Source organism: Halichoerus grypus, chromosome 1, assembly GCF_964656455.1.
Source record: "Halichoerus grypus chromosome 1, mHalGry1.hap1.1, whole genome shotgun sequence".
NCBI lineage: Eukaryota > Metazoa > Chordata > Mammalia > Carnivora > Phocidae > Halichoerus > Halichoerus grypus.
Window position 1 is genome coordinate 41,480,406 of NC_135712.1, and position 17,149 is coordinate 41,497,554.

At 36.5% G+C, this 17,149-nt stretch overlaps 1 protein-coding gene across 3 annotated transcripts in view; it reads left to right on the forward strand.

The window, feature by feature from the left end:
- EPHA3 (EPH receptor A3) overlaps window positions 1–17,149 on the forward strand; it is a 350,319-nt gene that overhangs the window by 329,717 nt on the left and 3,453 nt on the right. For all 3 annotated transcript variants that reach the window (XM_078060667.1, XM_078060691.1, XM_078060719.1), the window contains exon 16: window positions 11,368–11,523. In XM_078060667.1, coding sequence (XP_077916793.1) covers window positions 11,368–11,523 — 156 coding nt within the window. The remainder of the gene's footprint in view (window positions 1–11,367; window positions 11,524–17,149) is intronic.

Consider the following 17,149-nt stretch of genomic DNA (forward strand, 5'->3'; position numbering starts at 1 on the left):
TGAGAAGAATCACAGGTGAACTAATTAAGGAGACAGCTATCCTGGTCTAGCCCAACTACTGACTCAGCATCTCTAGGAAAGGGGAATGGAATTTGGATGTTTGATAAAAAACTTCAGGTGATTTTTATCATACCGGGAATTTAGGAGATACTGTTTACCAACATTACTTCTGCCGGCCTCACATCTCTGCCAAATTCTTCCTTCTTTATCCACAAGCCTTCACGGCCAAACTTCTCAAATCAGAGTCTCACAGTCTCCTCAAACTTAATATTCTAAAAATTTATGTTTTTATTTTCTCCTGGCGGCTTCACCCTTCCACTGCCTTCCTAATTTAATTTAATACACAGGCACCTCTTCATTTGCCCAAACAGGATTAGAGCAAATCTTGGCACCTCTTTCTGGCCCTCCACACTTTGATCTAGAAGATCACTAGGTCAGCAAGGTCTGTCCCTCTTCCCCTGCCCTGCAAACACTCTCTTCCATGACTCTCTCCCCCTCTGGCCGAGACCCTGCAAGAACCTCCTAGCTTGTCCCCCTGCTTTCACTCTTGCCTGCTCCAGCATCTTTGCGCGTAGCCTTCAGAATTTTCTCATCAAAATATATGTGATATAATTTCAGTCATCTTTTTATAACCGACTTTGAGTTCCCATTGTACTCAGAAAAAAAATCTAGACTCTTGCTGGTGGTTTAAATAGCCCTTCTTCTGCAATGTTATTGCTTTTATTCACATATTACTTCCTTCATTTTTCAATAACTATTTATTATAAGCTAGTCTCCTATGTGCTAGGCATGTATAGACTCTGGAGAACAGTGAAGAGGGCAAATATGGTCCCTACCATTCTAGGGCTTACATTATAAGAAAATGTACAATAAACAACAGGCAAGTACAGATTATAGGAAGGAAGTAAATAGATCATTGTGACGGATAATCAAAGGGTGGTGGGCAAGAGCTCTCTGTGGAGGTATTTGAGCTGAAACCTAAAGAAAGAAAAAAAAACAGCTGTTTAAAGAGCCCCCCCCACCCCCAAAATGTATTCTTGGCATAGGAAAAAAAAAACTGTAAGTGAGTTTGGAGAGTTCTAGAAAGTAGCAGAAGGACAACATAACTGAAGAGCAGTAGGGGAAGGAAGAGTCTCTCATGAGTCTGAGAAGGCAAACAGAAGCCAGAGCACTGAGGCTACCCAGACCATGTAAGGACTTGGGAATTTTTTTGAAATGCATGAGGAATCCATTAAGGCATTTAAAGCAGAGAAGTGACATGATTTGATTTACATGGCTGCTTTGTGGAGGGAGGGGCAAGAGTGTGAGGAGAGGGGCATTTCAAGCTTTCAATCTGTGCCACTTTCACTTAATATTCTAGTCTCAGTGGCCAAGTTCAAGTTCCTTCAGGAAGCATCCTTTTCCTTCATCCTCCTTCAGCATCTTGTATTAATTGAGGCATTCTCTGGCAACGTCATTTAATGGTCCACACCATTATTTTTTTACAGAGTGCCAACACAATTTTAATTCTTATGTGTGTGTTCTTTTTAAGTATCCATTACTCTGATAAACTCTAAGCCCTATGAGATCAGATGCCATGTTTCTCTTGTATTACCAGTACCAGGTTGGTACTGGTAACTAAATGACTATCGATTAAGTACATGAATATACATTTTCTAAAATAATAAATGTCCATTTCAATAGATACATGATTTAAAAAGAATTCTAGTTTTTATTCTATTCATTATATAGATTTCTGCAGACATTAGTCATAATACTAAAAGCTTAAAACTTTCTCCTAAGCAAAATTTCATGTCTCTCTTTCTGTCAACTCAACTCCAAAAACATCCTCCTCCAAACACACGGAGATTATCCCAATCTGAGTTTGTGGATGGCACCAAGGATTCAAGTTTCTGAATGACTTATTTAGATCAATATACAGAATTATGCCTATAAAGTCCATTAGGAAAAATAACATTATTCTATCATTCCTATGGAGATGATGTTTTCCAGAGTCAGCCTGAGTCTAGTTAGTTTCCCGGCAAAATTTATTTCATATACATTATAGAAATCCTTCTATGATGCATCATTTCACTTTTCAACCTTCATTAGAGTTGATGATTCATAACAGAGTCATTCCCAGAGAATCTGCCACTAAGAGTGTCTTTGTGAATATCGCTGCTGAAAGTGGGAAGATATATAAGCAGATGGTCAAGGTGTGCCAACTAAAAACTTAGATATTGCAAGAGGTGGTGAGAAGAGAAGGGAAGTTATATTAAATTTTATGTTGTGTTTGTCTTCCAGTAATTGATTTATTTTCCTGAAAGTAGTGTAATTGGAGGAGACATACATGAATTTGAAGTTTAGACAGTACATCGACATGAAACCACAGATGTTCAGTTAGCAGTTACTTGGTGCCAGGCATTCTACTAGGCCCTGTGGTGATTAGCTGTAGAGAAGAAGTAACTTTTGAATGCTGGATGAAATATCATTAGGCAGATAAGATCATACCAGGCTAGGGGAACATTGTGCAAAGAAACAAGATACACAAAAACTTAAGATACTTCCAAATTTTTTTGCATCATACAATTCTGCTGGAATATATGATAAAAAAAAAGGCAAGGATGATAGATCATTTCATGAGATAATGGAAAATTTCATGGCATCATTGGAAATCTGGACTTTTGTCCATGAGGAAAAGAGGAACCATGGAAGATACTTAAGTGACATGTGGTGGGGTGCCTATAGAATAGTTCTCTGGCAGCTAGTCCTAAGAAGAGCTGAAGGTAAAGAGGTTCCAAATAAGGAGCTGGGAGGTGATTTCAGTTGTCTAAGAAAGGGCTTCCTCTAGGGAAGAGCAGAAGAAACAAAAAGAAAAGGTATGAATTCAAAAAGTTTTACTGAAGTGTTATAGGACACAGTGGCCAATGAGGTGTGCAGAGTGACAGAGGAAGTATCAGAGAGTCCTTCCAGGTTTGGAACATGGAGGACTATGAGAACAGTGCTCTCACTGACTGCATAGGAAGGGCATAAGGAAGAACAGGTCTGTGAGACAGATGAGCATTTTGGAACAATGACACCGAGTCCCACAAGAAACTAGACGTTCATATCTCAAACTGGGGAAGAGATTAAAACTGGGCAATCAACATAAAGTCTTCTCTCTGTAAAGATAATGAAAAAACCTCACAGTCAGTAACTTGCTTAGGGGTACAAATCTCAATCTAATAAGGCTGGGTTTGTTGGTTTGTTTAAGATTTTATTTATTTGAGAGAGAAAGAGAGAATGTGAGAATGAGCCAGGGGAGGAGCAAAGGGAGAGGGACAAGCAGACTCCATGCTGTGCACAGAGCCCGACATGGGGCTTGATCTCAGGTCCCCGAGGTCATAACCTGAGCCGAAGTCAAGAGTCAGATGCTTAATCAGTTGAGCCACACAAGCGCCCCTGGTAATGCTGGGTTTTATCTCAAATATATCTCTTTTTATTTTTCTAAAATTATAATTTCGAATTAAAGCTCATATATCCCATGGATTATCAGGAGACTCTAATCTATGAATAGTGGAGGGTGTTGGTTCACAGAGGTTGACACTGGGCCATCCCTCCTCCCAATCTGTCAGACTGAACTTTTGAGCTTCTCCATGCCACTTCTGGCCTGCCCTGGTGTCTGGGGGTCCCTCTGAAGCCTCTAAATGCCTCAGTCACTTAGTCCAGAACCAAAATGTCTACAAGAGCTAAGAAGTTAATTGAAATGGGTGAATGCTTCCATCCTATGTAACAGGGTGTGATAGTAGCTCATGGGGATTTCAGGCCCATTATAAGGGGATTGTAGAGCCAATTAATGTCAATGGTTGGCAGTCCTAAAAGAAAAAAAAAAGTATGAAACATTCATAAATATCTCAGAACATTAACCCACTGCATAAACTACCCAGAGAGAAAGAAAATGGTCTCTTTACAGCTTTGGGGAGCAGTACAAATCACAGAGCAGAAGGATACGAAGTGGTTGGTAGAAATAAGGCACAGAATTACAAATGTGACTTAGACCATTACTGAATCCACAGCTCAGGGAATTTTCCAAAAGTGTATAGAATGAACTGTTATCAAAAGCTGCTAATTAGTGGGGTGGGGGGGAAGACAACTGAGAGAAAAAAGCCATTCAGTTAAGCAAGGCTAATAACATTGTGTCCTTTTAGAGAACTATTTTGATTCTTTTAGAGTGATACATGAGATACATGAGTCTGCTTCTCTCCCTGCCCCTCTCCCTCTGCAAACCCCCTCGTGCTCTTTCTCTCTCTCTCTCAAATAAATAAAATCTTAAAAAAAAAAAAAAAAAAAAAAGAATTGAGGAAATCTTTCTTAAAGAAGTTCTTGATAGAAAATACTTCCATGGGGCGCCTGGGTAGCTCAGTCAGGTAAGTGTCTGCGTTCCGCTCAGGTCCTGATCCCAGGGTCCTGGATCACCGAGCCCCACATCAGGCAGAGGCAGCCTGCTCACTCCCTCTGCCTGATGCTCCCCCTGCTTGTGCGCTCTCTCTCTCTCTCTAATAAATAAATAAATATTTTTTAAAAAAGAAAAAAAAGATATTTCCATAAAAATAAATAGAAAATGGTCTTACAATGATCAATTTTCTCCTACTTCCTAACATATAATTTAGTTATACAGATAGGAGAAATAAGCAAAATTCATTTTAGCCCGGTGGCTCAATTGGTTAAGCATCTGACTCTTGATTTCAGCTCAAGTCATGATCTCTGGGTGGTGAGATCGAGCTCCGCGTGGGTGTGAAGCCTGCTTGGGAATCTCTCTCCCTCTCCCTCCCTGCCTCCACTCTAAGAAAATTTTAAAAAATCATTTTTTAAAAGAGATTATTTTGAAGAATTAATTTTGTATAATTTAAATATCTTTTATGATACATATTTTATACTATATAAGTATTCAATTGGTTTTATATTATATATAAAATATAGCTCCTGGATTTAAATAAATTAACTTATTTTTATGAATGTAGCTAAATTAAAAATAAAGAAGACTAACAATAGAGGAAAATGAGAGATGAATTAATTCATTTCTATTTAGGCAGTAAGATGCCCTTTTTAATTTTTGGATATTTATATAAAATGATTTAGATAAATTATTTTTTTCTTTAAATTTACATAATTTTTATATTTCAGGCAGTTGGATTCTTCAATAATATTTTAATTTATGGAGTACAAATTTTTGGCATAAAGTATTAAATAATACATTCCATGTATTTAGAATGAGGTTCTAAAGTGAAGGTAACCAATTCATGGCATCAGGTCTTAAACAATATATTGAATTGTAATTTTTTTTAAAGATTTATTTGTTTTAGAGAGAGAGAGCATGTGAGTGGGGGGGAGGGGCAGTGGGAGAGGGAGAAAATCTCCAGCAGACTCCCTACTGAGCATGGAGCCCAACATGGGGCTCCATCTCAAAACCCTGAGATCATGATCTGATCTGTTGCTTAACCACCTGAGCCACCCAAACACTCCTTTAATTGTAATTTAGAATGAGGTTCTGCAGATCCAATTACACTCAGTTAATTTATTGAAATGATTAAAATATATTGTTCCATTGCATTGACCACTAACTTTGAAGGGATTTATTTTTATTAACTTGCAGGATAAATAGGAGCAAACATAAGCAATACTAGTAATGTTTCCCTGTTACTGGCACTAAATTAGTGTAAATAAAATGCTTCTGATTTCCAAGAAAACATAATTATTTTTGAGAATAACTGTTTTGACAAATACCGCATCCTTTAAGAGAAGTCTAACAACCAAAACACAATCTATTTATCAACGTGACTTTGACCTCCAATTCTGAAACTGACAGGGTGACTTTCCTCACTGATCAAATATGATGCAGAACCTTTTAGAGGGAAGCAAGTGTGCCAAAGACCCAGATGATTTCTTTTTTTAATCTTAAAAATCAAAGTAGGTAATTTTGCCACTGGGAAGAATTAGGCCAGATGTAATAGCTGTAACTGCTAAGATTCTTATCCTTAAGGCCTAGAGATAACTAAAATAAACACAATGACTTTACTTCTCCTTAATGTGTCATATATATACTACTTTCCTGTTGGGAACTCTATATACTCAAAATTACTTTTAGTTTCTGATGACAAATTAAATTTTCTTAATCTTATTTGGAATTTTTAATGTTAGTGATAAAACAGTCAAGATCGTAATAATCCACGTGTAAAAAAATGGCAAATACAAGATTTCCCCCCTGAAATATGGTGAAAATACACTATTTCAAATAAAAAATTTAATAATTAATCATAAAAGACATTGGAAAATTAAATTACTAGTTTCTGACAATAATAAAGATATAGTTAATATTCTGCCTTTAAGAAACTATTCTTGAGTACATATATTCCCTGAAACTATTCGGAACAACAAAATGTAGATAATTATAGTGATATAGTGTACGTCTCCATGTTATTGACATTTACTTCTAAACGTAGTTGGGATCTACTTACTTATTCAGGAAATGTGTCTTAATCATTATTTTTAATACATGAAAAATAAAGCTGTTTGTATACCAAAAGGAGTCTTTTTATATTCTAAAAGGATAACTTAACATTCAATCCTAGTGATTTGGAATTCTAATGCAATAATGAAATAACCTCATTATGAGAAGATATTCTTGGGACTGCAGTTGTTTACTGACATTTGGTCCCCGATATCAGGTGCTAATTGGTACGAAACCATTTGCAGATAAAATAGGGAGTTGATGGGAAGAAAATATATGTATACCTCTTTAATGCAACAGTATGAAAATCCCTAAAAGAATAATTCACGAGCCTAAATACAAGGAGGGAGAGAGAAGGGGGAGGAAAGTTATTTTTTTGCTTCCCCTGAGCAAACATGTAATTTCCATGATTTCTTTTTAATGACTGCGATCTGCGGCCAGTAGGTACTGATTTATGAAAAGCTGTAAAAGATCAGGTGGAACTCGGCAGGACATCGTTTACAGCTGCATGGATTGAAACCTATCTAATTTGTCTAGTAAAAGTGTGAGCTCACGGTGCACATCACCCAGCCTATAAATTTCCCCTTCAGACCCAAGTCTGGGGCTGGGTCTAGAAAAATTAGCCAATGTCTGCATCTGCTCAAAAAGTGCACATTCCCTTGGTGCGCATGAAGAGACATCACAGGCTCTTCACAGTGAGAGACAAATTCCTATCCATTGATAAACTCTCCAGATGTCCTCTCCGAGGAGGAAAGGAACCAATTTTTATTTGAATTCCCCAGAGAAATCCTGGAAGTGGAAAAATGAGTCTTTGCAGGGCTGGTTATTCTGAGGTCACTGGCATTAAAATTAGGCCATTCTTTGTCTTCATTGTACTTTGATCCAAGTAATAAACAGAAAAACTCAGTTGGGGTCACTCTAATCCCTAATCTGCACGTCCTGTTCCATTTCAGTTTGTTTATACTAATTTTCTCTAAACTCTTGTTGAGTCTGGCTATAGTATTGAGTTTAAAAATACAAACCAGTTTGAACTGAGAAGAAAAAATTCTGCATTTTACTATTAGGCACAGTTCATAAATATTCTGAATAAATGTCCTGGGGTTTGATTCTTCATACCCACAAACCCATAAATAAAGGAGTATTGCTGTTCATGGGACCAAGAGTCGACATTAGATTCTTTGCTACAGCTACTGTAGAAATACAAGCTGCGGGGGTGTGTGTGCGCGTGCGTGTGTGTGTGTGTGTGTGTGCGCGTGCGTGTGCCCGTCTGCCTGTAGACGGTTTAATATTTTATTGTCTTCTAAGTATGACTTCATTTTTCTTATAAAATTGTCTCACACCTGATTTAATGGGATTCCTATCAATTTTGTTCGCTAATTCAGTGACTTATCTGAAGGGTCCAGTGTTCTATGTAACGCTGGCTAGTGACAAAAGCTGTTTCACCCATGAGGGCCATGCTAAAACAATCCAAGAATATCGTGTAAATTTTGGAATCTGGCTTGTGTATCTGTATCTGTAATTCCTCAAATTCCTGGGAAAGAAAACAAAACCGAGAAATTTTCAATTATTAAAATAAACCTTTTTTCAGATGAGTAACTTAGAGTCGTAGAAAATCATTTATACAAATTCCCCCGAAGAGAATAATTTATACAATGTTCTATTTATATTGTGTAGTTTTCTAGGTATTCCTTGAAGGAAACAAAATTAGTGATTTTTAAAATAATATCTAATTTTTGTTTCTTTTTTACTTTTTTTAAAGATAACCTCTGAGCTTTAGTTAAAACTAAACCATTATATATAAATGTAAATTATAGACTCTATAATTTTAGTTTTTAATTTGTTAATCAAATACTTGAGGTAGGGAAAATTGAAATAGTTGAGTTTAGTTTAATGGAAAGAAGGTTGAAAAGCTGTCCATTTTCAGCTGCCCTCCTCTTTATAAATGATCACGAGAGGGAGGAAATTAGCTATTGAGCTATTTTTTCCACAGAGGATAAAAATACAGACAGAACCAAACTGTCATGTTGCCAACATTTTCTTCAACTCAGTATTAAAATTCCCTTAACATTTCATTTTTATCAAATAAAAAATTAGTTAAAAATTTATTTTCATCCAAAAAATTTAATGTATCCCCATCAAAATCCAGATGGATTGTCAATTTACAGTCTCTCATGTGTCTCCCACAGCGGCATGCAGGGTTAGGACATGATACAAAATTGTTCAGATTTGAGAATATTAGCCTTCACACTTAAGCATGTTTCCTATGGGAGTGAGTTGGAGAAATATTTTCAATAGTAATAGAAATCTCCCAATTAAAAATTCCTTTTAAATGTCGGTAAAGTTGGCATATGTGTAGGTTTGTTTTACTGAAAGTTTTTTCTCCTGAGAACATCAGCTTCACCACATTTCCTAAATAATAATCAATGGTTAGTATTCATAGATAAAACACTATGAGGTTTAATTTTATCAGGATGGTTCCTTTTGTTTTTATTTCATGCTATTTCTAAAAATATTATTGAATTGGTACTTTAGAGAGCTGAATTTGCTTCTAAAATAAGGATAAATGCATGTTAGTATAGTCTTCATTTGTTTTGATGTCTTCTGAAAATTCTAAATGTTGAATTTAAGCACTTCAAAAAGATTTCATTTAGGCAAAGTATTAATTTTTAATATATAAGAAGATATGAAGTTTAGTTAACAAATCCTGATATTGGGGATTGTTTAATTTTTAAAAGTTTTAAGAGCTCAATGCTGATTCAGTTCAACTGCAGTATCACAAAATATGAAAGATTCTGAATGATAACTTTGAAAAGGTAAAAATCTAAATGTACCTTCTCAATTATAAGTTAAAGATTAGGCTATGACACACAGTTTTAATGTTAATAATATATATTATTGCAGGAATGAAAACAGAAACTACAGAGGTCAGAATAGCATATCCATTTGCAAGCATTGGTTATAGAATCATTGTGAGCTTGCAAAAGTTCTTAGCTATTCTAATGAGGTCCCCAATTATACCTGCTTTACAAGGTTGTTGCCCTATTATGCTCATAAGATTATACATGACTAAACTTCTAGTTGCTCAGAAGGATAATTAACAGCATCACCACATTCCTAGTATTTTTTATAAACTGGGATTTATTGTTATTTTTAAAGTTTTAAAAGCTTCAACCATTTGACTAGATGCATTACCTTACGTCAGAATAACAAATAGCTAACTGATACCATATTACGTGTCCACACATCTCTGAGTATCCCTTGCATATGTAATCTTTTTTAAACCTTATTTAATCTTCAGTTGTGTGAAATCTACTGTGATCATCATTTGCATTTTATAGATGAGAAAACAGACAAGATAAGAAAATCACTGAGGGCACCTGGGTGGCTCAGTCGGTTAAACATTGGACTCTTGATTTCGGCTCAGGTCATGATCTCAGGGTCATGAGATCGAGCCCGTGTTAGACTCGGGCTCCTGCTAGGTGTGGAGCCTGCTTGAAATTCTCTCTCTACCTCTCCATCTGCCCCCCCACTTGTGTGCACATGTCCTCTTTTTCTCTCTCTCTTTCACTCTCTCTTTCTGCTCTTTAAAATAAGTAAAGAAATCTTAAAAAAAAAAAATAGAAAATCACTGAAGGTCACAAAAATTGCATGTTCTATACCCAGGATTCAACCCAAGACTTACGGTTCCAGTGCCTGGGCACTAGACCACTATCCTTTATGGAATATAAAAATCAAAGAGATCACATCATGGAACCACAAAGAACTTAAGAGAAAACACGGGAAAAGCAACATGAACAAAGTTCCACCTAAATGGTACAGCACAGTGACCAAGAGTGTGGGCTTTGGTATAAAATAACTTGTATCTAAATCCCAGCTCTGCCTCTTTTGCCTGAGGAAACCAAGATTTGTGATTTAATCTCTTTTAGTTTTGGTTTCCACATCTATTATAGGGACATAGCATCATTACCTGTTGTAAGAATTAAAGCCCTTCATATCTGTGTAATATACTTAGTATAGAAGCATAATGTTCAATGTAATCATTATTGCCATTGTTGTTAATATTCATCTCAAAACAAAGGCCTTCATAACTACTTTTGCTCAAGCTCCTTTCCTTAAGAGGAGAACATAAAGAAAGAGGACAATCAATTTTCTATCTGGTAACGGGCCCCAGGCTTATGAGTCAAAGGACAATTATACGGGTCACTGAGAGCTGAAAAAAACACCCCAAGGGCGTTTTACCAATAGGCGGCTTCTTTTGGCTATTAAAAGGGTAAATATATGGTCCCCTCTGTTTCTTTTATGTCCCTACTGTTCCTTTGATTCACCAGATCTTGCAGTTGGTCATAGATCTATGGTCAGACCTGTAATTATATAAAACAATTCTAGAAGTTTCCCTTAATGACGATTGTATTGTGCAATATAAACCACAGTCATGATATCTATTATTTTATGTCCTGCTGTAATTTCAATCTAGGTTATTCAACTGTCCTTTAGACAGCAACCTGTACAATGTCTAAAATGAACTTCCAGACATCTAAGTATTCAGTATGTCATGTCTACTATAACTATATCCTGAATTACCACCATCTTTGCTAATAGTTAAAGAAATTAAATTATAGAAGTATGTATGGATCTATTTATGCATTCCACTGGCAAAGTTTCAATGATTTACAAAGCGGTCGTGAGCGGAGAAGGGACGCACTGAGACAAGGTGATTACACAGTATTCTTGCAAGCTGCCAGCTTGAATAGATGAAGCCTTCATGGCAGATAAATTCCACAAATAAACAGGAACACCACATGAAGTCTGGAAGTTCCTGCTGATGTTGGTGTCAAATTTTGACACGCAGCAACTCTGCTAACTCCTGATCTCTCTTCCTTTGGTGTTTTCTTTTCTCGCAGGCCATCAAACCTTCTTCTGGACCAAAGCAACGTCGACATCACTACCTTCCGCACAACAGGTGACTGGCTTAATGGTGTCCGGACAGCACAGTGCAAGGAAATCTTCACAGGCGTGGAGTACAGTTCTTGTGACACCATAGCCAAGATTTCCACAGAGTAAGAGAAAGTTTTTAAGACTGAATGATTCTGTAATTTCTAGTGGACATACATGTTTTGGATTAATGAGTTATACATGTTAGCTGAACCTCTGAGGTTCTTACTGTCTTCTGTAACCACTAAGCTCAGTCCTGGGCCTCTTTGTCAATGACACCTTCTAGATTTATGTGTGTTGATGTGTCTTTCCTCCCTCACCATAGCTTCCCGCAATAGGTATCTTTGTTGAATAGGACCTTTCTCAGATAGACCAACAGATACATACCCATTCCCAGCCCCAATGACCCAAGTTCTTAATTTAAGACGTAAGAAATCATAACATGATGATTAGAGCATTCCTGCATTTGTGCTTTTCTGTTATTTATAACAAAGCCTAATCTCCATAGAAGTGGAAAACTTAAGAAGTAAGTGGATAAGCTGGCATACAGGGAAACACACTAAAGGCTAAAAGTAGTTTTCACATCTACTAAATAATTGTATATCATCATCTATTATTGAGTGTCTACCCTGTGAAGGGTATCATGTTAGAAAATGAAGTTATAAATATGTTTAAGACATAATATTACTGTTTTCCTTAAAAAGCTTATAGTCAGATTGGAAAGATAGGATATGCATAATTAGTATTCATTAATTAGTATTAATTTATGGTTCCATGTGTAAAAATCAAGTATCAAGTATAACATGCTGTGTTTCTTAGACAGGGATTTTCCTAATAGGAATTCTTTGATACGATCACATGGGCTTAAGGAAAAGGGGGTTTATAAGGAATCAAGTGAATCCAGTATATATTCAATAAAATTAGTCCTCACTCACAGGGTATAGTAATTGAGAACTGGAAAATGAAGAGCCAGAAGCCATATTCTCCATCTCTCTGTGAATGAAAGCCAATTTAATTCACTTCCTAATGTAACTGCATTGTTTTTCTTTTTTCGCACAGTGACTTTTTTTTTTTGCATTTCCATGCACAAGTTCCTTTAGTCTCATCCTCTCCATCCAATATCTTAATATTTAAATGTTGAATATTTAAAGACTTTCATGGTCACCCCATTGGTCATTTAAACAAAGTCACCATGGAAATCCACAAATTAGATATCAAAAAGGAGTGTAATTAATAGAGTGTAATTTACAGTGTAATTAATAGAGATACAAGTGCCTAACAAATAGGTAAAGTTTACCAGTTACGACATAGCATTCCAATCGGAAACACAAAAGTTCACAAAAAGATCTTTAGGAAGGATATGCTTCTACTGAAAAGGAGAATGTGCTCTTAGAAAATAAACCCACTCCAGTCTATTTGACACATGTTGGCATTTCTGTATGAAGTGGAATGTAATGTTTATTGAATAGACTTCTGACCCAATCAACAATACTATTTGAGTTTCTGTGGTAGTTATTTTGATCAGACAGAGTCTCAGGATATATTAATGTTTTTTGATATTTTTATAAATTCTTATTTTAGTAATGTAAACAATTACGGTTATGCTCTATAAGACACCTGCTTCATAGCACAGAAGCATAGCAAAGAACAAACACAAAAGTTGGACATTTCTGCACCATTGCCAGATTTCCAAAGGCAAAGGTATACAAATGTTTATTCTCCATCAAATATCAACACTCAGAGCTTTGAGATAATGAAAAAGCATACTGAAGTGGATTAGCAGAACACTGTTAATATGATTAACTGCTAGCTCACAGTTTAAATAGAGTCAGATGTTAGGAGCTGTGAATGTGGTAAGAAAGCTATTTGTTTAAAACGACGAAGTGGGGGCATTTGTTCTACTTCCAAGTTTGGGGAGCATTTGTCTCCACAGTCCATTGTTGGACGGTGAGCTCTCTTTGGCTGGTGAAAATATTTGCACTTAATTATTATTATTTGAACGACCCATGAATGTACAGGAAAGTTGAAAGCTGACTTTTCCTGGGAGACTCCACTCTTTCAGATTTGTCCTTCACACTAAGCCAGATGGTTCCACATCTCTCTGTACTTCAATCCCCACAATGTTTTTCCTCCTGTCCTTTCTCCTCCAATGCAGGCAGCATAGAATTAACATCTATCGACCTAAAACTCCTTGAAAATAATTGTTTGCCTTGTGTATCTCTGCGGTGTGTTGTCCTTCATGCTCCTAGTTTATATAACAAAAATGAGAATTTATAAAGAAATACATAATACACAATTTGGGGAAATCGAATGAGGCAACATTTTTACCTCAAATGCTATAAAATATTTAATTTGGTATTTCATCCTACCTTTTGCAGTCTTGGGCTTTTTTGTTTAAATGTGATTCCTTCGTGCCATCCAGACTCAATTTGGAAATGATTTTCTTGACCAAATAACTCTTTTGAAATAGAACAGAATGCCAAAAAAGGATATTGAATTTCTTTTTTTCTTCTATCCAGACTTTAAAGTTACAGAAAAAGATCAATAGAGCTTAATATCCAAATAAATAATTATCTGTTTCAGTTAGTGTAGGGACTTCATTGACACGCAAGTTAATCATCTAATTTTCAAATGAAATCCAGAAAATATGCAGCGTTGTTCAGTCAAAATAATGCATGTTTTAAAATATTATTTCATAGTCTACAATGGATTTAGGGAGGTTAATGTGAAAAGGGAGGAGAGAACAAGAAAGGGAGAGAGTACTTATAGAAACTGGAGAGAGAATTGAGTGTGTGGAATGAATATTAGGCGGATTAATTGCTCCAGGTCATTCTCCTGCACCCTTGGATGCCATTCTCACAGTGTCATCACCTATCCTTTGCCTTTGAAGTGCCATCCAGATAGCTTATTAACCTCTGGTCTCCATCTTGAGCTGCTCTTTAGACTCGAACTTTTCCACTGCTCTTCTGAATAGGGTAGTCAAAATGAGATAAGCACGTGGGAATGTTATTTAGACTGCAGGAGCTGGAGTTGTAAACATACAACTACTTTGGACTTGGCAGGCTGGGGGTAGGAGACATTTTGACAGGGGTAGGGAGGATAGAGGGGACATAAAAATCCATGCTAAGGTATAGTCTAAAGAGATAATTATCTTTTCTCATAGAATCCTTTGCATTAAATATATATGAAATTATGTATCTATTTGCTTATGTTGGGTTCCAGGCACAGAATCTGAAATAGTTTTATGCACAAGATTTCTTGAGGAGTGCTTTTGGGATATACATCTATCAAAAAAAGTGATGAGGGGGAAAAAGTGATGAGGGGGACACTGGGCTGAAGGAGAAGACTTGTCCCTTCCTGTAGGAACAAGAGTCCTGGAGCTGGGCTGGCCCTTCAGCCTTGTCCCAAACTGATCTGTGAACTCTCATCATCTTATTTTTTCTAGCCCCTGGGGTATGGGTGCTTCGGTTCCATAGAGAGGATCAGGACCAAACATCATAGCATATATTACTCTCTTACTATGCTTACATTTCTCAAAGAGCTTGGGAATTTATTATATTAACTTGAAACATTTTTTTCCTGCTTTCCATGATTATCATTTTGGTTTTTAAAGTTTTTTTTTAAGATGTTTTTAATTTATTTGTCAGAGAGAGATAGAGCACAATCACGAGGAATGGCAGGCAAACGGAGAAGCAGACTCCCCACTGAACAGGGAGCCAGATGTGGGACTCGATCCTGGGACCCCAGGATCATGAGCCAAGCTGAAGGGAGACCCTTAACTGACTGAACCACCCAGGAATCCCGGTTTTTTAAGAAGGATAAAAGGAAGACAGAGAAAAAAAATTGGCAAGTCATAAAAAGTATAATATATAATTGGAAGAAAGATGAGAGAAGAAATACAAAAAGATTAAGGATCTATTGATTTGTACAAATATATTTATATTTGCCCTGTTTTCTGTCTCTAAATTCCTATAGTTTAGGGATAAGGGATAAGAAAATGTTTGTTGTTCATTTAAAAGATAGATCCATGGTGTGTGTGTGTATATATATATACAGAAACAAAATCTATATATATATAAGGTATAATATATATATATATATATATATATATATATATATATATATATATAAGAAGCAAAATTTTGTACAACACATATTCTCACATATTCTCATAAACAGCCTATGTTACTCCAAGTGAGAGTTTCATTATCCACAGTTACACAGAGTGGCAAGCCTGGTGTCACCATATCTCCCCACTAGTCTTCCTGGTGAAGCAAGGCTGCTGGAGTAAAATCAGAGAGGCCTCAGGCAAGATACAAGTTGTACATTGAGAATTTATCAGCCCCTTGAATGGTAGTAGGAAGGTAATCAGCAGGTCATCAGGATTTCATTCCCAGCCTAGGTGATAGGAATGCAACCCAGTCTTGGTTAATTTTCTGTAGCAGATGCATAAATATCATGTAGATTGCTTCTAAAATGGTTACCCAGGGTCTGCTTGCACACGTTTGTTGCTTGGGAACCCATTTCTTAAGAAATCAATTGGTCCATTTCTGTGTAATTGAAAACTCACAATTTTCCTTCTTTTCTTTATGATCGATGTGAACGAGCCCCTTCTGTGTGTTTCTGTGTGTGTGTGTGTGTGTGTGTGTGTGTGTGTGTGTGTACATATTTGCATGCATACTTTTCCTTCTGGCCATTCTCAATTAGCCTGGCACTCCTTGCTAAGTGATACTTTACTCCTCTGTCACCTTCCCCAGATAAACCTATTTTAGACTATTGGTTCATTCTTTATTAAGTAGATATTGAGCCCCTACTAAATGATAGCCATTGTTCAGGGTGTGGTTGATAAGCAGAGTACAAAACCAACAAGAATCCCTGTTCACATGGAATTTACCTTCTTGTGGGACAAGATAAAGAATAAAGAAAATAAATCAGAAAGAAAGGCAATATGCTGCATGGTGATAAATGCTTTGGAAGAAAATGAAACAAGAAAAGAAAATAAGAAATGCGGTATGAATGCAAGAGGTTTCACAATATTAAATAGGAAGGTCGGGGAAGGTGTTCCGAGAGGGCTATGTTTGAGTCAAGACCTGAAAGAGGTGAATATGTGAACAAATTCCTTGAATCAAGGTTATTTAATTAATCATTTGCACATGCTTAGCTAAGTCTCTCCACACCCCCAAATGAAATTCCTTTTGTTCTTAAAATCTTTATTTTAGAATGCCTGGTTTCTAAGTTTAAACTATTTTAAGTTAAATATTTTTGATAAATGGGAATAGATCCTAGTCACTGCTTCTGCTTGGAAAGGAATTTATACTTTAAAGAAATTGTTCCAGTTATCTAGGAACAAACTACCTCAAAACCACAATAACACAATAATACAATAACAAACTACCTCAAAACCACAATTTTATTGTATATAACAATGTCATGGGTTATGGATTTGGGCAGAGCTCAGGTGGGTAATTCTTCTGCCCTAACGTTGGTGTTGACCGAAGCATTCATCTGACATGCATCTGGTCTAGTCTGGAGGGCTGGAGATGGTTTCATTTATGTCTGCCCTGGTGCGGATGGCTGCAGAGCTGACAGTGTAGACTCAATGCTCACACATGGCCTTTCCAGTGTCGTAGTCTCGAGGTAGTCACACTTACATGGCAGCTCAGGGCCCAGTGAGGGTGCCTCAAGAGACAAACGGAATATTGTAGTTTCTCAAGACCTGAATATGGAAATTGATACAGGGTCCCTTCCAGC